Source organism: Podarcis vaucheri (genome assembly GCF_965113315.1).
Source record: "Podarcis vaucheri genome assembly, chromosome: 2".
Taxonomy (NCBI): Eukaryota; Metazoa; Chordata; class Lepidosauria; order Squamata; family Lacertidae; genus Podarcis; species Podarcis vaucheri.
Genome location: NC_138760.1, coordinates 105,292,239 through 105,316,934, shown reverse-complemented (window position 1 = coordinate 105,316,934; position 24,696 = coordinate 105,292,239). Strand labels below are relative to the sequence as shown.

The 24,696-nt window shown below is 46.4% G+C and overlaps 1 protein-coding gene across 13 annotated transcripts in view; it reads right to left on the bottom strand.

Moving 5' to 3' along the window:
• Nucleotides 1-13,932, bottom strand: part of MAGI1 (membrane associated guanylate kinase, WW and PDZ domain containing 1) — a 481,615-nt gene extending 467,683 nt beyond the window's left edge. For 3 of the 13 annotated variants that reach the window (XM_082209207.1, XM_082209204.1, XM_082209203.1), the window contains exon 1: nucleotides 13,059-13,929. In XM_082209207.1, the coding sequence (XP_082065333.1) occupies nucleotides 13,059-13,356 (298 nt within the window). In that variant the 5' untranslated portion in view covers nucleotides 13,357-13,929. Of the gene's footprint in view, nucleotides 1-13,058 lie in introns of all 13 variants that reach the window. The other 10 variants (XM_082209199.1, XM_082209209.1, XM_082209206.1 and 7 more) reach the window with 7 other exon arrangements.
• Nucleotides 13,933-24,696: the final 10,764 nt, after the last annotated feature.

The following is a 24,696-nucleotide window of genomic DNA, read 5'->3' as shown; positions in this document are numbered from 1 at the left end:
AGACACTTATTTTTGCTTTCCCTGTATGATCTCTCTGCTGCCCCTGTCGGATTTGGGAGCTCGGAGAGACGTTTGGATACATGACCATTTTAAGCTGAAAAAGCAGCAGGCAAATGTGGCCTCCTCTTCTCTTTCTAAAAACAAAACAAGACCTTACAACTGAACATATATAGCTGTATCTTTAGGACAGTATTAAATAATGATGTGTTCCCAGATTTGTACACCAATTTAATTCACATTTCTACCTTTGTGTTATTCCGAGGTCTTAGGACAGGTTGGGGGGGGGAGTCATCTTCTCCCTTTTTATAGCTGCACAAACACTGCAGTATAGTTGCGTTGTTCAAGGTGACACGAGGCTGTCTTCAGACCCAAGACTTGAGGACTCCACAGGCAAAAAACAGGACGGGAATTCCAGCTAATTATTTCTTCCCTTGGTTATTTCATAGAATCAGAGAATGGTAAGAGTTAGAAGGGTTTTATTTAATGGAATATAAAGATGCATAAATGGGGTGTGCGTGAAGGTACGTCTATAATTTTAAACACACGCAGTGCAGCAAAATGTGAGCCAGTAAAGTGGTTAAAGGTGGGTGAGTGAGGAAAGCGGGGAACCTGGGTTCAAATCTCCACCCAGCTGTGAAGCCCTCCTCGCAGGACTGTTAGGAGGATAAAATGGGTGCAGGGAGAGAGAGGGAGAGAATTGTGTATGCTGCCTTGGATGAAAGGAGGAGATATAAATGTACGAAAACAAAATGGGCCAGTGGTGTCTACCACATCACAGTGGATGCATGTCTAAACATAGAGGATATAATCTGGCAGAAGTGTTCCAAAGTGAATTTCAAGACATTACAGAGATTTGAACCACACTCAGCACTATACACACTGCCACGGGCATTTGGAAAGATTGAGGGCACAAGGAGAAGGGAAAAACAGATGATGAGACAGTTGGACAGTGTTCTCGAAACTACTAACATGAGTTTGACCAAATCACGGGAGGCAGTGGAAGACAGGAGTGCCTGGAGTGCTCTGGTCCATGGGGTCACAAAGAGTCAGACGCAACTAAACAACAACAAATTATGCTTTATTTCCCCAGGCTGAATTTTGCAGGCTGAATTTTAATACCCACACCTCAACCCTTCTGTTTGGGCACTGCAGCCTACAAATGAAGAACATCCCAGGACAACGATGTGGTGGTGGGACTACAATGAGTGGTCACAGGAAGAGAGGGGAGGGTGGGAGGTGGTGTCGGAAGCTGAAGAAGAGGACTTAGTGAGCAGGGAGAGTCTGTGGCAGAGAGAAGTCTAGAACCAGAGGCAGAAGCTGAAGCAGAAGCGGGAGGGAGGCCAAGAGGCAGAGATGAGTCAGGGTGGTGAAGAGTCACAGGGGTCCCACCCACCTACCCCCACCCCTGCTGCAACAAGTTCCCCTTCCCACTGTTTCCCATAACCAGGAGAGGAATGAAAAGGGCAGGAGAGGTTGGCCGCATGCAGACACAGTCTCCGATTGCTTGGGGGATGTCCTGGAGAGGAGGGGACTTATGACGGCTGTGAGAAGGCAGGGACTTTCAGTCTTGGTAACTGATTTTCACTGAATGAGCTGCTGTGCTCATTAGGCCCGATCCTCAGCCAAGTCTGTGGAGATTGTGTTTTTGCTAATAAATAGTTAGCTCCAACTTTGAACTGTGTGATTACTGACTGACCTGCTCCTGTGACACTCTCCCAATGGATCTCTGTGTGGTTGAGTGCTGTAAGGCCTGTCTCCTTCCAGTCAAGAAAGGTATCTTCTGTGAGGTCACAGAAGTATCAACTTGTTTACAATATATCCTTTTCAGATGCATAAGCAGCGGGGGAAGAAGGTGTCTCCAATTTTAATTAAAGGGGGTGGGGAGAGAGAACTGTGTACTGGCAGCTTGTGAAACTAGCCAGAAAGACTGAATTCTAAATTCAGGCTCTTGTTCTTTGGGAGACCGAAAGCACATTTAAATTTCAAGTTTGTAAACAGCTTTAAACACAAACACACACACACCACACAACCACCAAGAGTAGTTAAATTATTTAATACCCTACATGGCAATAATTTTCAAACATCGGTTGCAATTAACACTGTAATTTGAAGGATAATTGCACTATGATCTGGCAGCCCCTAAAAATGAAAGCCTGCAGTATTATTTAATAATGAGGCTGAAAGATTTAACCTTATTGTGGAAAGCATAATCCAATTTTATCCCATTAAAGGATCATATTAATTCTTGAAAAATTGTAAACAGAAAGCAACTGAAGCCAACAACAAAGAACACAAGGCAAAAAAAAAGTGTTAACTTGATCTTTGTAACAGCGAATGGCAAGAACCGTGCACAACAGTTCGCTGCTAAAGAGGATCCCTTTTTACATTCCATACCCTGGTAAATGCTTACAGGGAGCGTTCTCTCTGAGATTTTCAGCACCCAGTACACAGATGTCTTGTGTTAAATTTCACACCATGTGCAAGGGCATGCCAGCACTGAGCTCAATGGGTGCGTCACACAAGCATTCAACAATTAAACGGCTGCCGTTAACACAATGCATAGGTCTTTGGAACAAAATGTGTCATCTTTAATCAATGCTGCCTTTCCCATGGAAAGCATGGTTGGCGATTGCATTGTTATAAATCTGTACTTGCTGCAGAATAGCAGTTGCCAACTGGCAAGTTATGAACCATGAACAAGTGAAAAAGGGAACCATATGCAAGTGGACTACCAACTTTTCAGAGCACCACCACAGGTCAAGAGCAGAAACTGGAGGTTTCCTTGGAAAGAAACTAGGGAGACTCTACTCTAGAGTAGGCTGTCATACATTACACTCAAAAGGTTGTCTTCTGAAAAGTATACAGGGGTCAGCAAACTTTTTCAGCAGGGGGCTGGTCCACTGTCCCTCAGACCTTGTGGGGGGCCAGACTATATATTGGGGGGGGGAATGAATGAATTCCTATGCCCCACAAATAACCCAGAGATGCATTTTAAATAAAAGCACACAGTCTACTCATGTAAAAACACGCTGATTCCCAGACCATTAGAAGGCTAAATCCAGCGTGCGGACGGTCCAGAAATCAGTGTGTTTTTACATGAGTAGAATGTGTCCTTTTATTTAAAATGCATCTCTGGGTTATTTGTGGGGCATAGGAATTCTTTCTTTTTCCCCCTTCAAAATATAGCCCGGCCCTCCACAAGGTCTGAGGGACAGTGGACTGGCCCCCTGCTTAAAAAGTTTGCTGGCCTCTGGTATACGCTAAGATTTGAACATACAGCTTTGTGCAAGAGCTGGATAGTCCGAAATAAGAATCTACCTGGATGTCCGGCCATCCAGCACCTGCCTCTCCTTCAAAGATGCTCTAATCTCTGCAGCTTCCACCGCTGCTCTTTGAGCACATGCTTCCATAAAATTGCTGTTTTTTCCCCTTATTGTGTGCCATATGGTACTATATAATGGGAACTTATACAACAGGTGGCACAGTGATCCTGCAAGACACAATTAATGCAATAAACAATCTTGAAAAAGAAAATCGGCTCAACGGCAGCAAGGTGAAATTCACAGGAGGAAAAAAATGAAATTTTAAACTACACACTGCAATATTGATCTAAGCCTTCTTCCTAACTGGTCAAAAAAAAGAAAGAAAGAAAAACATAATTCATAAACTACTGATTGTCAGTTGTTCAGAGCATTCTGGCATAATAATAAAAAAGCCATGTACATCTGTTTTAATCTGCAAGTTTTGTAGTTTGAACACTAGATAATGTAACTAGTCACTGCAGTAATATAAACCAGGGAGCCATGCCTTTTTAAAAGGAACTTCAGCCAAGAACTTGCAAGCCAGAGCATCTTCCCAAATCCTGTATGTGTCATGTTTACATATACAAATGTCAGTAAGAAGAGACACATCAAAATCCTCAACAGCGAGAAACTTTTTTAATGTTTTTTTTTCTATAAAAAGGGGGGGAGGCGGGGAGGTTAACCTGTTATGCATTTACCCAGCACAGGAATTTGGAAATCAAAACACAAAGAACTATTGCAACTATTTCTACACTTTGGCTGCAGATGGTTAGAATATGCATATGGCCAGAGGTTTTGAGTTATCTGTTAACAAAAGTTGGCAGTTTGCTTCCCTGCATACATGAAGCTGCTGAAGGGATACAAAACTTTCACTGAAGCACTGATCATTATGACCCACCCTTCCTTCCTTAACCAACCCCTCCAATATATATATATATATATATATATATATATATATATATATATATATGTAGGTTTTGGTGTCTTCGGGTGTCTTCCCGTGTAAGAGTCGGGGTGTCTGGGCGACGTTTCGACGAGGTCTCACTCGTCATCTTCAGGCTGGTGCTTTCGGCTTCTTGTTACTGGAACAGAGCAGAATCTGGTGTTTGAGTTCCTATAAATACTGTTGAGGGGTGTGGTGTATAGCCTCCAACGTTCTGGGCAGAGAGGAAGTTCCTAGATTAGTGTGCCTTTTCTTCTTTTGTTCCTTAATTACTTGAGGGATATCTTGAGTGATTTCATGAGTGATATTCTGAATACCACTGGGTGGGTCATTAAGTGTAGATTAGTTGCTAAAGCTTTCGTGTCTTGACCTCTTGAGCTTGTGAAGAGTTTTTCTGAGAAGATGGCTGTGCTGCATTTAGTTGTGCTCTGGCTTGGCTTCGTGTATAGGGGCGAGCTGTAATTTTGTGCCTTGTGCCAACCAGATCTGTGTAGGGATTGCAGGGGGGTGCAGCATCCGGAGGTGCCACTATAGTTTGGCTACTGGATGGAGTCTGTAGTATGTCTGTGGAGAGGGTCTGGGTTTGGGTCTGGTACACTTAATGACCCACCCAGTGGTATTCAGAATATCACTCATGAAATCACTCAAGATATCCCTCAAGTAATTAAGGAACAAAAGAAGAAAAGGCACACTAATCTAGGAACTTCCTCTCTGCCCAGAACGTTGGAGGCTATACACCACACCCCTCAACAGTATTTATAGGAACTCAAACACCAGATTCTGCTCTGTTCCAGTAACAAGAAGCCGAAAGCACCAGCCTGAAGATGACGAGTGAGACCTCGTCGAAACGTCGCCCAGACACCCCGACTCTTACACGGGAAGACACCCGAAGACACCAAAACCTACATTCCTGTACCCGTGAAAATCTACGAAAGCATATATATATATATATATATATATATATATATATATATATATATATATTTGCTTTCGTAGATTTTCACGGGTACAGGAATGCAGGTTTTGGTGTCTTCGGGTGTCTTCCCGTGTAAGAGTCGGGGTGTCTGTGCGACGTTTCGACGAGGTCTCACTCGTCATCTTCAGGCTGGTGCTTTCGGCTTCTTGTTACTGGAACAGAGCAGAGTCTGGTGTTTGAGTTCCTATAAATACTGTTGAGGGGTGTGGTGTATAGCCTCGTATCGCAGAACACAAGAATGCCGTCAAAAAAGAAGAAAAAACTTCCTCTCTTTTCCAACACATGAAAGAAACAGGACACGAAATTAATTTTGCAGATTCCAAATTGCTCTTTAACATGGAACATCACCACAAGAGAATAATCATGGAAGCCATCGAGATAGAGAAACACCCTCACAACATGAACAAGCGTGACGACACGTCCCGCCTGCCAGACATCTGGAAATTAGCCCTCCCCACAAAAACCGACACCAGAACCAGAGGCACACAGAACGCCGTCACCAATCAACCACACCAGACCCAAACCCAGACCCTCTCCACAGACATATTACAGACTCCATCCAGTAGCCAAACTATAGTGGCACCTCCGGATGCTGCACCCCCCTGCAATCCCTACACAGATCTGGCTGGCACAAGGCACAAAACCACAGCTCGCCCCTATACACGAAGCCAAGCCAGAGCACAACTAAATGCAGCACAGCCATCTTCTCAGAAAAACTCTTCACAAGCTCAAGAGGTCAAGACACGAAAGCTTTAGCAACTAATCTACACTTAATGACCCACCCAGTGGTATTCAGAATATCACTCATGAAATCACCCAAGATATCCCTCAAGTAATTAAGGAACAAAAGAAGAAAAGGCACACTAATCTAGGAACTTCCTCTCTGCCCAGAACGTTGGAGGCTATACACCACACCCCTCAACAGTATTTATAGGAACTCAAACACCAGACTCTGCTCTGTTCCAGTAACAAGAAGCCGAAAGCACCAGCCTGAAGATGACGAGTGAGACCTCGTCGAAACGTCGCACAGACACCCCGACTCTTACACGGGAAGACACCCGAAGACACCAAAACCTGCATATATATATATATATATATATATATATATATATATATATATATATTCTTTTTTGGCAGGGTGTTGGAGGGGCACAAGAGGAGAAATTCAGACTATTGAAGACATCACATCCCTCCCAGACACCCTCAGGGGAAGCATGTCAGAATAAGTGCTCAGGCAAATAACTTTTAAAGAGCCTGTTTCATTCGCATTGGTAAATGTAATTGAGCCTAACATTCCACAGCTGGCCTGGGTAATTAATGCCAGCCCTTGCACAGAAATCTACCATTACATCCTTCTGCTTTCACATACATCTCAGGGTCAAATTAATGTTGTCAAAGCAGCACATGTGACAGCAAGCAGAAAATAGGACCACTGTCTTGCTTCGCCGGCATGCTGGGTTTCATTTCTTTTGTTTCCTTAAAAAAAATATTAAATCAACCAAAAATAATCTAAATATATCACTGAAGTAAACTGATCTTCATGGGCTGTAACTTTAGAAGGATTGATTCATGCAGCGAATTAGAAAATGCAAGAGCAATTTCTTTTGTAAGAAAAATAAAAATGGGGAGGGATTAAAAATCCATCCTGTCTGAAAACCTGGAGTGTGGACAACACTGAGCTAAATGGGACCAGGGATCCAGTTTGGGATAAGGCAGCATCCTACGTACCTAGACATTCCATTTTTAAGTGACAGGCAGTTCATACTTTAATTTCATAATCTCTGTAGCCAACGGCCTCCAACTCAAAACAGACACAAAGCCATGCAAGGAAATGCAAGTTTTAATCCCATTGTCGGGCTTTGGCATTTTTTACCCACATGCAAGGAAACACCAGTTTTATTTCATCTCCTGTCAGTTTCACCACAGGGTTTTTGTAGGTTTCAACCTCTACGTTGCAAAAGCGAGGAGGATACCTACTGGCATCCGAAGCATTTCATCGATTTGGAAACCTATTCTTACGGGGAAGCACATTTGGAGTTGGGGCCAAGGATAGGCTTGGCACTAGGCCTTCAAAAGTGGAAACAGGCATTTATTTCAGGGGCAACTCAATGTTACTTAACAAGCATAACAGGATCCTGCTTGAGGGAACGAGTGGCATTATGTTTAATGACAAACAAGAGTTTGAATGCTGTTCAGTGGGGATCTCCAAGCAACTAGAAGGCAATCCAACACTGCTTTTACAAGACTGGCCAACCAAAGACATCTTGTTGCCTGAGACCAGTGACAAGATAGCACCTTCCTTTCCATTCTACATACAAAAGCTGACACGCAATAGAGCCTTACTCATCACTGACAATGAGACAACATCTTCCAGTGCACCCCAGGGCAACAGGCTAGCTTAGAAGTCTCTTGGGCACAAGAGCTCTACTGGCTCAAGCCAACAGCCCACCTAGACCAGCATTCTGTTCTCAAAGCGGTCAACCTATGGGAAGCCTGCAAACAGAACTCTTCCCGATAGCTCACATCCTAAACTTTGCTGCTGCACCTGTGTGGGAAGGAGTCCCCTGAAAACTCTGCCCAACGGTAGGGCCGGTCCTTTTACAAAATAAGGGGGGGGAGACAGACATCCAAACTTATTTTCTGTACCCGCCCCAAAGTTATTTTGTGGGAACCCAGGCAATCTGGAAGGGTCTGCTAAGTATTAGTTCGTGCCCGTCAAAACATGACTCAAGATTTAAGAGTTCACAATTTTTGGTAAGAATATTTCCAGTGTGACTTGCAGTCTCTGTGTATTAAGAAGAGGCAGAAGCAGAATGGAAGACAGGATCACTGCTCAGTCGCATGTACACACTCTTCCTGCTTCTATATCTGGCCAGCAAGTTCCGCAAGTTTTCCTGTAAGACCTGTTTGACCAGCAGATTGGAACAGAAGAAATGTGTCTGTACACTATGATGCCTCTCAGAGACTAATTCCTGCCTCCAAGCCCTAGGCTAAATAAAACTTTGCCATGAGACGCATCAATAAGTGTTCTAGCAGAACCACTGCTTATCACATCTGGTGCATCTCTCGTTTAAGCATGGGAGACATCTACGTTAATGTCTCTGAGCAAGAAGATACCTGGATGCCCTTTGGTACGCCTTTCGGTTAAATGCAAAGACTACAGAGTGGCTATGCAATGTTGAATGTTCTCTGTTAACTCTGTTCTGTTTCCCTTATGTTTTTGTTGAAAATAATCCATGAACTAGTAATTTGTACATTGACCACTAATAATGAACCATATGTCATGGATATTGTTTCAAATTTATTATGCTGGGGGGGTTTTTGCGATATACAAGCAACATGAGAAGACTTGGTCTATTGATTTGTGTCATTTATGATGATGATGATCCTTATTTATTAAACACCATAAAAAGTTATTTTTAAAAAAAAATACAAAGAAAAATTGTTACTATTATGCTAATGTGTGGCCTGAAGTTTAGCACAGATAATATGCCTTAAATGTCTCCAGAGCAAAAATGTATTTGAGAAAATTTATCAAGAAAGCAGGCTCAATAGGAGTAAAGAAGTAAATTTTGAAATAAAAATAATAACATTTTGTAGAAAATCTAGCAGCAGCTATAATTTACTGCCCTACGTTATAATTCCACAGTCCTATGTTATAATTCTACCAACTGTGACAGGCACTAACTACTGTAATCCAACTGCTGTTGGATGTCCCATGGGCAGTTTACACCCCATAGCACAAGTACACGTAACTACGTTTATCAGCTTTATCTACAAGTCATAACTTAAAGGTGCAAACAGGACTGAGATTTGCAGTTAAGTTCAATCAGCCGAACTTCTGAAAGCATTCAGAACTGACTGTCCAAGATCATGGTGCCAACTTGCATTGCACCTGTTGAAAGGAACCGTGGTCTAAAGGTTGTCAGGCTCCATCCAACAGCTTCTGGAAATCCACTCTGGATTTGTGTAGGGTTTACTCCTTAGCCCTTTCCCTAAAGAATACTTAGGATAATGTAAAGGCAGGTTGCCCAGCAGCTTTACTCATGTTCACAACAGCAAAGCACAGGGAGAAAAGGGAAGCAAGCAGGGCTGCAAGACCCCACCAACAGCCTCCGAGGAGGAATGAGAAAGCAGCTTTCTTGGCATCTTTCATTTTGCAGTTGAGAGTAGAAGAACTGCCCTGCTGGATCAGCCTGAAAGGTTCTCCCCCCCTGCCTTCCCCTGCTCTAGACAGGTGTCTGTGAAGCACCATAAACAGGTGAAAGCTCTTACAGGTTTACTGCCTCTGGAAACTTTAGCTATCCCAGCTAATAGCTGTTAACTAATCAGCTGGCACAATGAATCTGTGGGAGGCTGTGGACAAAAATTCCACTTGATAATTCAGGAACTTGTTGGTGTCCAGGACACTTGCAGAAGTCAATAGCTTTTCAGCCAATCCCCAGGCAATGGCCTCTAAGCCACAGAGGGGGAAAGGACACCCACATTGCTCTGGGTAGGGTAAGGTGACTTGGCTTGCTTAATCACAGGGACAAAAGAGGAATAAGCACTATCCCTGGCTATGACCCCTAAAAACTTGGTGGATGCCAACCAGAACAGGCCAGAAGTGAATGTCAAGCATCTCTGCATAGGCTATGAGGGATCCAGAAGCGTCCTGTTGCTAGGGAAGTCTGAAGGAAGAAATGTTTGGGATTTCAGCAAAGCAGAAAATAAACCATTCCTGGCAGGCAAGGGGGGAAGAAGGGGGGGTGGAGAGAGAGAAATAATCCATTTCCCATGCAGAAATCCATGCCAATCTTTTGACATAAAGCAAGGGAGGCAGCTGGCAATCACATGCCTACACTTAAGAAACACACAGGCAAGGAATCATCTTCCAGCAAAGCAGCCGAATGTTCCAATTCGAAGGGAGGAGTCGGTCTCTCCGGAAATTCCTCTAGGTCCAGTCAAGTGAAATATTTGTTTGGCTCCCTAATAGAGTTTGCCACCAGACCCAGGGACTCACCACTTGACAAACTGCAGAAGCCCTTCCCAGAACCGTCTGTGGCCAGGGGCGCTGGTGCAGTTCTTAAAAAGAACATCTCCAATTGAACGAGAACTGCAGGGCGAAAGCAGCCAGCACAAGCCGTAAAACTTAGAGCCGAGTCCCCAAGGGAGATGTGTGGAGGGTGGCAGCGGAGAAGAATGCAGTTCGGCTTACCCAGGAGAATCAGAGCATCATTCCCAAATAATTACTGCCTTGGCATCAAAACAAAGCAAAGATGCTCCCCTCAGTCTCTCTCTCTCCTAGGGTGACTCCGTTATTTTCAAACTGGCAGAGGGAGGGAGGGAGAGAGGGCGAGGAGAGAGAGAGAAAGGCAGAGTTGATTTGTGGCTGCATTTTTTTAAAAAGAAAACAGCAGCAGTAAAAAGCTCCCTGAAGGTGGCTTTGCCCATCGCAACTTTTGCAGTCAAAGACTGCAAAGAAGCCAACTCATTCATCCATATGGGCAACAGAATGATCACACACACACGCACACACACACACACAAATACAGTGGTATCTCAGGTTACAGACGCTTCCTTCAGGTTACAGACTCCGCTAACCCAGAAATAGTACCTCGGGTTAAGAACTTTACCTCAGGATGAGAACAGAAATTGTGCGGTGGCAGCGGGAAGCCCCATTAGCTAAAGTGGTACCTCAGGTTAAGAACAGTTTCAGGTTAAGAACGGGCTTCCGGAACAAATTAAGTACTTAACCCGAGGTACCACTGTAATCTTTTTTTTGGTAAGGGGGGCAGGACAAAAATACTTGAAGAGCACATTATTTTGGGAGACTTAAAAAAAAACCAAAAAACACTTTGTGGTTCTCCAGCCTTTCTTTTTTAAAAACATATTAAGAGTTCCCTATTACTTATATTTCTGTGTGTGATCTTTTAGGAGAGTAATAAAACTCTACTTAGACCCGATAAGCATCTGAGGCGCACTCACACCCTGCATTACCCAGCAATTTCCTTCCCATAGAAACCAAGCCCTCCCCTTTTCTAAACACACCAGCTACCACCCTCATTCGCTTCCCAAGGACCAGCCAAGTAGCTGACCTGGGAGGAAGCACACCTCCCACGCCGCTCAATGCAACACAAGAGCTTGTTGGGTTTGTCCACTCCCAAGGCAACTTTTATAGTTCAAACAGCATCCAACAAGTGGAAACCAAGCCTCGTCCAGGAATGGGACTGAGCAGCAGCAGCTTCTTCTTCCTGTGATGGAAGGCATGGACTTATTCCTAGCACAGAACAAAAAAAGGAGGAAAGGAACCAATGGAGTTGCTCTTTCTGAAGGCTTGGCACGCTCTTTATAGGGCCACCTCGTATCTCAGGAACTAGGATTGGAATCCACCGTTCCAAACAGAAAAAGTCCCAGTCTTCCTTTGAAGCAAGAGCAAACTTTAGCTAGTTTTTTTTAAAACACTGCTTTTACAGGTCTGAGATCCCAAGATGTATTCAGTTTTCTGCCTGGTATTTTTAAGGGATGTGTGTTGCCATCAGGGTTTTAAGAAGCAAACCCGACCTCACCCTACGGATGGAGCAGATTAGAAATTTTGAACCCTCTAATTTGGGGGTGGATCATAGCTCAGTGGTCGAGTTTCTGCCTTGCACACAGAAGATCCCAAGTTAGATCCCTGGTGTCTCCAGAGAGGCTGACAACAAAGCTTGTCTGAAACCTTGGAGAGTCATTGGGTCATCAGTAGAGAAGATTGCTGAGTGGGATGGACCAAGGATATGCCTCAGTATAAGGCAGGTTCCTACACCTTCCTATCACTCCCTCCAGCACCAGTCAGTTCCAAGGCTCTAGAATGCAACAGAATTTACCCAACCTTGATGGGTGAACTAAATCAGGACTTTCACACCTGTCAAAAAAATAATAATCACGTGAAACAGAGCATGATGAAGTTCACATCGGGCAGATGTGACCTTGACCCTGACCTAGCAGAGAGCCATTTTACGAAAATAAATAAGTGAAATCTTGAGCAGGGTGCAGTCCTGCTTCCATTGCTAGGGGTCCCCAAATCCCATAGGTCACCTTAAGAATTCCCAGCACATATTTCTGTCCTGGCTAAAGCAAGGCACCTCTCTAGACTCATGTCTCAAAAGCACCTTTCCCTTCATAGAACCGTAGAACTGGAAGGGTCATCTAGTCCAACCCCCTGCAATGAAGGAATTTTTGGCCCAACGCAGAGCTCGAACCCACGACCCTGAGGGTTTGAGAACCTCTACTGCCTGAGCTACGCCAGCTCCATCAACCCATCACACATCCCTTCGAGACGGGTCAAGCCCGAGGTCCCCAAAGTGTGAAGACCACCGTAGCGCGTCGTCTCTGACTTTCTAACAAAAACCAGGCACACGGACTCCACACCGAGACCAGAAGCCAGTCCAAGAGCGCAGCTTCTCCTGCGCCACGAGCCCCGTTCCCTTGTCCGCAGACTCGGTGCACTGCGGAGGAGAAAGAGAGGCTCCCCCCCTTCCCCCAAAAACCGCCTCCAGGACCAGCGGGAGCCTCGCCGTCGTTGCTCCGTCTCAGGAGGCGGCTGAAGTTCGTTCGCAGCCCCGCAAACTTCCCCCGAAGTCGCCGGCAGCACCCCAAGAAAGCCGGCAGTCGAGGAGACAGATCTCCAAGCGTCCTCCTCGCACCAAACCAAGAAAAAAGTGGAGGAATTCAAGTCCCGCAGCGGCGAGGCGCCCCTCGCCTCCGCGCCAAAGTCCCGCAAGCGCAATCCCCGCGTCGTCTTCGCCCCCCAACCCCGCACCATGCAAACCAACCAGGCTCTCCCCCCCCCCCGCCCCGCAATTTCCTTTCCTTTTACCTTGTCTGACGGCTTTGAAAAGGACGGGGTCCTTGCAGCTGCGGATAACTCCCAGCACGTCGTAGCGGGGCAAGCCCGACACCCGGATGCCCTGCACCTCCAACAAGAGCTCCCCTTCGCCCAGTTTCCCGTCGCCTCCGCCGCCGTCCTCCTCGGCCGTCGCCCCGACGTAAGGAAACTCTCCATATTCCGCTCCCCCCAGGATGGTGACCCCCAGCTGGCCCTGAGCCCCGCGGCTCACCGCGCACTGGTGCACCTTGGTCGTCCAGTGGTTCTTCTTCTGGATCACTTTCGACATGGCGCTGCTCGCCGAGTCCGAAACAAACACCACCAGCAGCAGAAAGAGGGAGAAAGGCGAGGCAGGCAGGCAGGCAGGCGCGCTGGGGCCGTCGAGCCAGCCTTCCCCGGGCGCTGCCGGCAACTTTCAAGCCATCACCGAGCAAACTTCGCGCAGCTCCTGCCCGAAGCGGCGGCGGCGGCGGCGGCAACAGCAGCGGCGGCAGCAGCGAGCGCCTCCTCCGACGGCGCCGCTGCCATCGAGCCGGCCCTGGTCCCTCAGCAAGAGTCCGGCGCGCGTCCCCCTCGTCCTGCCGCTTTCCTCTTTCTCCTTTCCTCCTTGGTCGGCAAGCCTCCTTCCCTGCGCAGTTTCCCCTCCGTGCGGCTCCGGGTCCCACCTGGGAACGTGGAGGAAGCAAGCCAACAACCAGGTCCTCGTCCCCTTTCCTCCGGGCCACTTTCCCCGCGACTTCTCCCCCCCCCCCCCCTCAGTTTCGCCTCCGAGCGAGCGCGGCTCCTTTAAGCGCGGGCGAAGGCGCCGCTTGTTTTGTTACATTTCACTCGGGTCGCTTCTTAGCAAGACCAAAGCAGAGCGAGCGAGAGAGAGAGCGAGCAGCGATAGGCACCGCCGGCGCAGGCGCCCGGCACAAGCTCCTCCCTCTCCTCCTCCCTGGCCGCCTCCCCTTGGAGAAAGCGCGCCTCTCTCCCCGGCATGTGAGCGCGCACAGAAGCGCCGGCGGGGAGTGAAGCCGTTGCCCTTAAGGCTGAATTGCCCATAAGCAGCAGCCCAGACCAGAATCTAGGCTGGCCAGATGTTTCTTATTTGTCCCCTTTGTTTTCCGAGGCTGGCCCAGACGAGCGGCATAAAGGTCGGCGCTTGATTCCCAGAGTTGCAGCACATGTGTACTTTTTAAAAAAGTGAATGCCTATCTGTCTATACACCCTTTCTGTTGCTTTATTGAGCCGGAAGGTGCACCACCTGAGACGAAATGTTAAGGCTGCACTTACCTCGAGAGTTAAGCTCGCTCATTAAAAAAAACACGGGGTTGCTTCGAAAACCAGCAGACAATTGTGCTGAGATGATGCTAACGCTTTATTGACCATTGGATTCAGTTGGACCTACTTCTGAGTAAGCACGGTCAGGATTGTGCTGTTACTTAGCTGCACCGTAATTAAGGGAGTTTAGTAAGAAGTACATGGAAGCATACATCCTAAGGAGTCGCTTTAAAAAAAGAGCGCACAGTGAGATTTTCATTGTTTTGACTTAGAGGAAATTTGTTAATTGGTGAATTTTTTTACCTATCTTCTCTGTCTCGGGATATTAACATCTCAAAAGATGTAACCAAATTCTAGGGATGCCGTATTTCAAAAAGTAAATTTCCTGACCCTCTATATCACTATATTTACAATGCTACATATACTTATCTAATGTATAGATATTAGATATAGATATTATTATTATCCAAATACATATACAAATAAAAATGCTTGAAGAAACGTGTGTGTCAACTTTACGTATTTTGGCAGCGAGAGAGCAGTGGGGAGTAATTGTCGCTGCTGCGTTTATTCTCGGCACCCCCTGTTGCGTCTTGCAAGCATGAAATTCATCATTAGCACCCTGAGAATCTCATGGCGTGTGTACTGCAGACACACACTAAGCCAATTTCTTATCCATTGCAACAGCAGGGATAAACACAGACACCTCTAGATAGTACCTTTTGAATACTGACGCTAGAAATGAGCTAATCAGGACTTCCAGATTGTTTGTGGGACCACAGCTGGTGCAGAAGGTCCCAAGTTCAGGACCAGCACCAGATTTTGGACCTTGAGAAGACTGCTTTGATATTCCCCTTATGCAGCAGTCCTTCCCCCCCCCCACCACCACAGGACCAGATGCCCCATGGGTGTACATTAGGGGGCAACTGGCAGCTGCAGCAGCAGTGCTGCCAGGGAGCCCAAGTGGCGATGGCTGCGGGAAGGAAAGGAAAGCTTTTTGTCCCAGTGGAGCCTGTGGTCAAGCTGAATTTAGCCCACCACTACCATGGCACGCCCCCCCCCCCCCGGGAGGAATTAGTTCACACACCCAAGCCAAGCAGGATAGAACTCCCCACCATCTGTTGATGTGTGGGAAACATAAATTGTGCTTTTTCCAGCAGTAGGATCCAGCCACACCCTTTCCTGCACAGTACCCGAACACCACAAATGATGTCTGGTGTGATTCAGGGTGGCATGGGTTGGGGTCAAATGAGGAGGCCTGACGGTCAAGCGGTGTTAAGTGTGTAAAAAGCAGTTCCCTATGTCGTTAAAAACACTTCTACCTGCATGGCCCAGGACAGATTAAAGATAAAGGTAAAGGTACCCCTGACCGTTAGGTCCAGTTGCGGACAACTCTGGGGTTGCACGCTCATTTCGCTCTATAGGCTGAGGGAGACAGCGTTTGTCCACAGACATGACTACGGCGCTTCTGGCGAAACCAGAGCAGTGCACGGAAACGCCGTTTACCTTCCCGCTGGAGTGGTATCTATTTATCTACTTGCACCTGACATGCTTTCGAACTGCTAGGTTGGCAGGAGCAGGGACCAAGCGACAGGAGCTCACCCCGTCGTGGGGATTTGAACCGCCAACCTTCTGATCGGCGAGCCCTTAAGATATATATATATAAATAATCAGTATTCACAGAAACCAATATCAAGTTATCTGGGGTTGGGGGTAGGGTGGAAGTTGAGGCATTGGTGCTCTATGCAGTTCCATTTTCTCTCCTCAAGCCTATCGGAGCAAATTATATTGTAAGTGGGGGGGGGCCTTCTAAAGGTGCCATGTGATCATTCTGGCAGCTGACTACAATTACTACATGATTCCAAGCTTTTCTGAAGTTTCATTGCAGGAATTGGAGAGGACAGTTGCTTTTAAAATCCTGGGATCTCTGGAGTTTTGCAAAAAAAAATAAAAAAAAAATTTAAATGAAATACATACAATCCACTTTCCTGACTTTGATACTGCAGCCTGCCCCCAGCCCCTCTCTCTTTCTCTATCTCTTTCTCTCTTTCTCCCATTTTCAGAAGCACTTGAGGTTCAAAAACAGCCAGGGAACAACCCCTGTTAAACACACACAAACACACACACCCCATCACAACCGTTGGCTTTTGTCCACATCCCGCCCAGCTTCTTCCCTGTTAAAGCTGTATTTGAGCTGTAATTGGCACAGATCCGCCTGTTCATTATTTATTGATTTATTGTTTGGAGGCCAAGTGGTGGTTAATAAGATTACGAAATGATGGCCCCCTGAGACAAGGTTTAACAAATGGTTCTTTAACAAAAATCTGCGTAGTAGCCACTGATCTCCCCCCCCCCCTGGCATCAAATCTGGCTTGGGGCATGTGTACACCTATATGTGTGCACGCATATATATATGCACATGTAAAACTAGACTGCACAGCAAAACATTCAGAGACTTGATGATACCATGAGCCAAACTCCTCTTAAAATTTAAGAATGTGCAGACATGAATTAGGATGGGGGCAGAAGAAACCCAAAGTTCTATGTCCCAGGCCAAAGGACCACAAGAGTACAAATCACCCCTTAGAATGGCTTTGAGAAAAGCTATAGCTAAATGGCAGAGCACTTCTGCAAAGGGCCCCTGTTCAACTCCTGGCATCTCTTCTAGGGTAGCCAAGTGAAGAGAAAAGCTCATGCAATAATTTGCATCGAAGATAACGTTTCAAGTGGGCTGCATCCAGACAACACTTTCTTCCGCCTTCCTGACATTTCCTTACCTGTTAATTTCTACATTTTATCTTTCATATGATGTAAAGGAGCACTCATTGACATGTTTCCGGGAGGGTGAGCGTACAGAATCCATTTGCAGCTCAATGTAGGGGGGAAAATGCGGTTCAACCAGGGGAAAATGCAGGCCTTTCGTGTTGTAATTTCACATGGCGGAATTTGGGGCGGCATCCCAGCATAAGCTTCTCTCCTGCCATTTAAAATTTAGCATGACATGGCAGTATATTGATCCGGAACACAACAAGTAAGGTAAAGGGACCCCTGACCATTAGGTCCAGTCGTGGCCGACTCTGGGGTTGCAGTGCTCATCTCGCTTTATTGGCCAAGGGAGCCGGCGTACAGCTTCCGGGTCATGTGGCCAGCATGACTAAGCCGCTTCTGGCGAACTAGAGCAGCCGTTTACCTTCCCGCCGGAGCGGTACCTATTTATCTACTTGCACTTTGATGTACTTTCAAACTGCTAGGTTGGCAGGAGCAGGGACCAAGCAACGGGAGCTCACCCCATCGCGGGGATTCGAACCGCCGACCTTCTGATCAGCAAGTCCTAAGCTCTGTGGTTTAACCCACAGCGCCACCCGCGTCCCTCAAAACACAAGTACTGTAGAGTAAAAAGAACACTGAGGAATTGGGACGAAAGCACTAACATTATAATCATGAAAAGTAACACAATAAACCCCTCATCTGAATACAGCCTAAGTGTAGATTCTCAGGCCCTGTTCCCTCCGCCCGCCCCCGCCCCCCAAAGTTTGGTCATCTTATACTGGGCCAGGAGATAATTGGTTGGGAATGAAATTCAGATTCAAGCAGAAGAGGGAGAGGCAAATAGCTGAGAGAGGCTAAGGTCATCACCTCACTCATCTGGCAAGAAGACTGATATAAATATGGCTTTGTGGTCATCTGATCATTATGTTGTGGTGGTTGTTCAGTTTAGGCTGCAGCTGGCGTAGGATGCGGCTGCTAGGTCACTGAGTGGGCAACCTGAAGTGACCTTCTCTCACTGGTCCCGAAAGCTCTGCCCTGGCTGCCTGCACATTACCAAGCCCAATTTAACACCAGAATACAAAGCAAAATGGCAAGGGACTGAAGTAACTAACAGGCCCTCCAACGCCTTGAAGGCAAAAACCACAACGCCATCTTCTTGTTTTTTCTCATTAGAGAATGGCAGTCATTTTGGGCGTCACAATCTCGTGCAATTTTGCACCACGCTTCTTCTCGGGGAGGAATCACAGCATGTAACCCGCCCCAGGACCTTAGTTAAGGTGAAGGACGGGGGGCAATGACAACGAAACAGATCCTCAGCCCTTTGGATCATAACTCATACATCTGAACTGCCAATCCAGTTGCAATTGTAAAGCAGAAGGACTGCCTGGTTATGAATATGCAAACAACATGATCTCAGGTTCAATCTGCCCATCTCACACAGTGGCTTCAAATGGCGTACTTCACCGTCAATTCTCAGTGTGTGAAGATGGGGAAGTTAGTCAGAAATACAGCAAGAGCGGGGCTAACAAAGAAGATAAGCATTTTGAGGATGCTGTAAATCTGGAAGCAGAAAGAACCCTGATGTCTCACAGGGCAAATCCTTGTTTATTTCTCTCCCAGCTTAAGCTTCTCCTGCTCTCCACCCCCACCCCACCCCCCTTTACGGGGTTTTGTTTTGCTTTGTGCTTTGTTTTAATCCTTAATTACAAAGCCGCCCTGCTGCCCTGGTTTGATCTGAACACCGGGAGACAGTGACCTCTCCCTCCTCTAGGCACATGCTGTATGGCAGCTGCTGTGTGGCCTCAGTGGATCTCTGCTCCATCCCAGAACTGCCATAGGCTGCGTACATACCACACATTTAAAGCATGTGACTTCCCTCAAAGAATCCTGGGAATTGTAGTTTGCTGAGGCTGCCGGGAACCACAATTCTGTGAGAGGGTAAACTGTGGTTCCCAGGATTCTTCAAGGGGAGCAGGGTGCTTCAAAGGTAAACAGTACAGCGAACCTGTAAAGGTAAAGGGGCCCCTGACTGTTAGGTACTGTCGCAAACGACTCTGGGGTTGCGCGCTCATCTTGCTTTATTGGCTGAGGGAGCCGGGGTACAGCTTCCAAGTCATGTGGCCAGCATGACTAAGCTGCTTCTGGCGTACCAAAGCAGCGCATGGAAACGCAGTTTACCTTCCCGCCGGAGTGGTACCTATTTATCTACTTGCACTTTTGGGCGTGCTTTCAAACTGCTAGGTTGGCAGGAGCAGGGACTGAGCAACGGGAGCTCACCCTGTCGCGGGGATTCGACTCACCGACCTTCTGATCAGCAAGCCCTAGGCCTGTGGAAATCTGCAAACCTAGCCAACTCCCTTTGTCAGGGAACACGAAGCAATAAACAAGCAGGAGTGACAGGAGCGTGGTTTGGTGGGGAGAGAGAGAGAGAGAGTCTGTTCCTGCAGCAGGTGATCCAAATTAGAAGGAAAAGAGCTAAGCAACAGGCTGGAGGAGGAGAAGCAAAGTGAGCTGGGCTGCATTTCCTGCTTGGAGAACAGCCCTTTCATTTATCAGTTCCTGCGATTTGCTTTGTGACAGCCTCCGCTGGGTCCGCAAAGCTCGTTTGGGCTGCATGTGAATGTCACATGCCCTGCCTTGCGTGCTGGAAAGAGCCGCTGCTGCCTCGCAAGAAAGCAGCCAGGGGAGACACTCGACATCGGGATACTCCTGCCAAGTCACAGCGGGAAAGGCTGGGCTATCTCCAGTGTGTTTTCTTCCCCATCAAGCAAATCCCTGACAAATGGGGGGAACACAGAATCATAGAAGTGCAGACTTGGAAGGGATCCCGAGGGTCATCTAGTCTGACCCCCTTCAATGCAGGAATCTCAACTAAAGCATCCAGGATAGATGGCCATTCAGCCTCTGCTTTAATAAGAAAAGAGCGCACCACTTTCCAAGGGAGTCCATTCTGCTGTCAAACAGCTCAGGGCTGAGGTCTGTGTGGTAAAGGAGAGGGTGACTCTGAGAATGTGCAGAGTGCACTTCTATGGCCACTGAGTAACCATATCCAGATCCACCCATCTAGCATTAGATGTCGGTGTTTCTAGGTCAAGTGGTGTGACTTCTTTGAAGCCCTTCTGGGTTACATATTAAGCGTTCATTAGGAGCATTGCTAATTTGCAGTGGAATAAAGGATAAACAAACCTTAAAGTTGACCCATATTTCACAGACCCATTCTTTGTCTGCTTTAGTAAATCTAATCCTCTGTTGTTGTTGTTGTTATCCTCCACTAGTAGCTACTGATTATTACACCACAACAAAATGTTGCAGTGTGAAGTGCTTCTGTTCAGCCTTTTGCCCACTCTGTCCCACACCCATTCCCCTGTTTTATCCCCCCCTCCTCCCACAGTCAGTGAGCATTCCAGCTAGCATTGGCCTGTCTTGGGGTTTGCTTGTTTTTCCCAGAACTCTAAAAAAGAAACCAGTTCTAGTTCAAGTTCATTATGTCCGAAAGGGAACTAATTGCAGTTCCCATTCGGACATTTACAAAACAATTTTGTTTCCTTGGTTTCCAGGGAAGTTGCCAATGACACCTACCAAGGGTATTTTTCTTCAGGCCCCCTTGAAACTTTGATATCCCTCCCTTGTCTCCTCCTTACCCCCAATATCCAGGAGCCACAAAGAGTATGGAAGAATTGCTGGCAGCTCCTTTCCACTAACAGCTACGGGAAAAGTAGTAAAGCTGGTCCTCTTTGTGCAATATAAATTAATCATTAGCATTAGGTCAGCGGTTCAAATCCACTCAACGGTGGTGAGCTCCTATTGCTCTGTCCCAGCTCCTGCCAACCTAGCAGTTCGAAAGCACACCAGTGCAAGTAGATAAATAGGTACCGCTGCAGAGGGGAGGGAAACAGCATTTCTGTGTGCTCTGGCTTCCGTCACGGTGTTCCGTTGTGCCAGAAGTGGTTTAGTCATGCTGGCCACATGACCTGGAAAGCTGTCTGTGGACAAAAGCCTGAAGCAAGATGAGTCGCCTTTGACTGGATTTAACCGCCCAGGGGTCTTTTCCCTTTCCCTACATATGCCAAACAAGGATACGGTTTGAGGCATTCAAGAGTCAAGCAAGTACATTCAGAGTAGGTAGGCTACAGTTTGCTTTCAGCTGCGTGGTGTGGAAGCAATAATCTCACAGGCTATTTCCACTGCTAACCATCGCTGCACTAATAATAGGACTTTCTTCTCGCAAAGGGGCAACAGGGTTCTTTGCAAACATTAATTAATGAAGCTCCAGAACACATAGGGGATAGTGAAATGGAATCATTAAGGCCACAAGAAGTTCAGCACTTCTCTTCTCAAGAGGAACTGCTGAGGTTTTTGTTTTTATTTTTTAAAAAGAATTCTGTCAGCCTTGCACCTTGTAATGGGTCCACCATGGAATGAAAATTAATTTTTGTGCACATTCAGAATTTGGCAGAATTTCAAGAGTTGGCGTTGACGTTTTGCTTTTAAAATGTGTCTTTTTCACCTGGATAGCTGCTGTAATACCCAGTTCTGCCCCAAAGGGTTGCTGGAAAGTGATGGGGCTCCAACCCAACACTTCAAACATGGTTGTATGCGCTTGTTTGTTTTCTATATATAGGGGCAAAGGCATACAGTTTATGCATACTTAAATTAAACTCCATCAATCTGACCTAGAACCTGCGCTCAAAGACAGAAATGCTATCCTATTCATGCTGAATTTGTTCCATATTATACCCTTTCTCTTGCATTAGCTGTTTTATGCTATAGTTTCATGAAACTGTGTTTTTAAAAATGTTGTCCCTGAGTGGTGCATCTGGACTAGAGAAGGATGGTGGTATCTAAATGCCTGGGGGGGGGGACCCTCTAATTTCTTCTTCTTATTTCATTTTGCAGGGTCTGGTTCGTTATCTCAGAATTCAAGTCCTCTGCAGCTTGTCATATTGCATCATATTTACTTTAAGGCAAGATGGATGGGTACAATTGGCCAAATTCAAGAATAGCATCAATGTATGAAAAGCGTGCTGAGACTATGGAGGACTATGAAGGACAAAACTGAAATGAAATGGAGGGAGAGAGATAAAATGTGTCCGTCTAGGTGCACTTTAATCAGAGGTGCAAACCTTATACAGTGGTACCTCAGGTTACATACACTTCAGGTTACATACGCTTCAGGTTACAGACTCCGCTAACCCAGAAATATTACCTCGGGTTAAGAACTTTGCTTCAGGATGAGAACAGAAATCGTGCTCCAGCAGCAGGAGGCCCCATTAGCTAAAGTGGTGCTTCAGGTTAAGAACAGTTTCAGGTTAAGTACAGACCTCTGGAACAAATTAAGTACTTAACCTGAGGTACCACTGTACTTTTTTCCCTGGGAGAAGTTGTAGCATTGTCTTCTTCTGTAATTAAGTCTGGTCATGTTTGAAACAGTGAAATATAAAGCTGAAGATCAATCTCATCATCATGTTGAGATACTCCAGGGTGTGTTTTATGGCTCCATTAATACACCGCTTGGGTGGCGGAAGTCAACCATGGTATGAATTAATGGTTCCATAAAATATGACCCGTAAGTTATTCCTTTTGACTTAAATAACACACAAACTGACAGTACGTCGGGCAGTTAATTTCAAATGCTACACAGCAAAATGACTTTCAGAAACCACTCCATTGAAATCCAGTGCGATGGCGCCATGGATTCAAAGACTACCCCTTGGGTGAATCCATTGTGTGAATTGCTACCCCTCCGTCTCAGCTTCGCATTTGCAAAATGGAAAGGATAATGAACACTGTAGGTAGGGTTGGGAAGGTGAGCTGGACAAAATAATTATAGAGGAAGCTTACCATAGCAGGTGTTAAAGCTATGGTTTTCCCAGTAGTGATGTATGGAAGTGAGAGCTGGACCATAAAGAAGGCTGATCACCGAAGAATTGATGCTTTTGAATTATGGTGCTGGAGGAGACTCTTGAGAGTCCCATGGACTGCAAGAAACCTATCCATTCTTAAGGAAATCAGCCTGGAGTGCTCATTGGAAGGACAGATCCTGAAGCTGAGGCTCACAATACTTGGGCCACCTCATGAGAAGAGAAGACTCCCTGGAAAAGACCCTGATGTTGGGAAAGATGGAGGGCACAAGGAGAAGGGGACGGCAGAGGACAAGATGGTTGGACAGTGTTGTTGAAGCTACCAGCATGAGTTTGACCAAACTGCGGGAGGCAGTGGAAGACAGGAGTGCCTGGCGTGCTCTGGTCCATGGGGTCACAAAGAGTCAGGCACGAATAAATGACTAAACAACAACAACAACAACCATAGCAGGTCATGGCAATACATGGGAAAGTTTGTGACAGATTTGGTCTCTGTCGCCTCTGTCTAGACCCCTTCCCACAGACAAGTCTATGTGGTATGGTGTTCACAGTGTCAGTGTAGGATCTGGGTTCAAATCCCGGCACCAATAATCTCTCTGTGTGGTAGTGGGGCTGAAACAAGCAGTTGCAGCATTTCGAGATAAGAGCTGTCAGGCCTGGGCCAGATAAGCTCAGACTTTGCAGCCCTGAGAAATGCACACATTTCACTGGTTGACCAGTTTCTCCCACAGGATTAGCACGAGTGTATTCCATTGGGTAGAACACTGGCTCAGTCCACTGTCAACTTGGAAATGTGGAGAAGCTACTGTGGCATGGCGGTTAGAGTGTTGGACCAAGAGCTATGAGGCCAGGGTTCAAATCTCCCCTCAGCTGTGAGGCTCGCTGGCTGACCTTTGTCTCTCAGCCTAACCTTCCTCACATGTTTGTCATGAGGATAAAAGAGAAAGTAGGGAGACCCAAGAACGTCATTTTGAGGAAAGGAAATAAAAGGGGGGGGGGAATATAAATGGATTAATAACAAAAATAGCAACTTTCCCGTTTCTCTGTTGTTGCACACACACTCCCCCCACCCACCCAGTATCCTTGCCTTACAGTGGTACCTCTGGTTACATACTTAATTCGTTCTGGAGGTCCGTTTTTAACCTGAAACTGTTCTTAACCTGAAGCACCACTTTAGCTAATGGGGCCTCCTGCCGCCGCTGCGCGATTTCTGTTCTTATCCTGAAGCAAAGTTCTTAACCCGAGGTACTATTTCTGGGTTAGTGGAGTATGTAACCTGAAGCGTATGTAACCTGAAGCGTATATAACCTGAGGTGCCACTGTAATGCCATCTAGGCTGCCTTTGAGAGCAGGTCTGTACCTGTACTGATCTTGCTACTGCCTCAGAACTAAGGGCCCATCAAAGGAAAACTAGCCACTAAAATATCAATCCTGTGAAACTCTCCCAAAATGAATTAGATCTGAAAGGGTTCAGCAGCCGGAAGATGATCTATCCGCTTCATCTTCACGTATCCTGACCTCCTATAATTCATTAGTCTAAACATTGGCTTCAACATCACACTCGCTTTCTTCTGTGCAAGTCGAGCCAGACAAGTTGACATTCCCGTAGGGTAATAAATGCTTTTCTGAATGGATTTTCTTTTTCAAAGGAAGGATGCCCAGTACAAGGAAGGCCTGGAACAAAATCCCCAAATGATCCAGAAAGCGTTGCAGTGACTGCAAATGGCGGCAAGTAT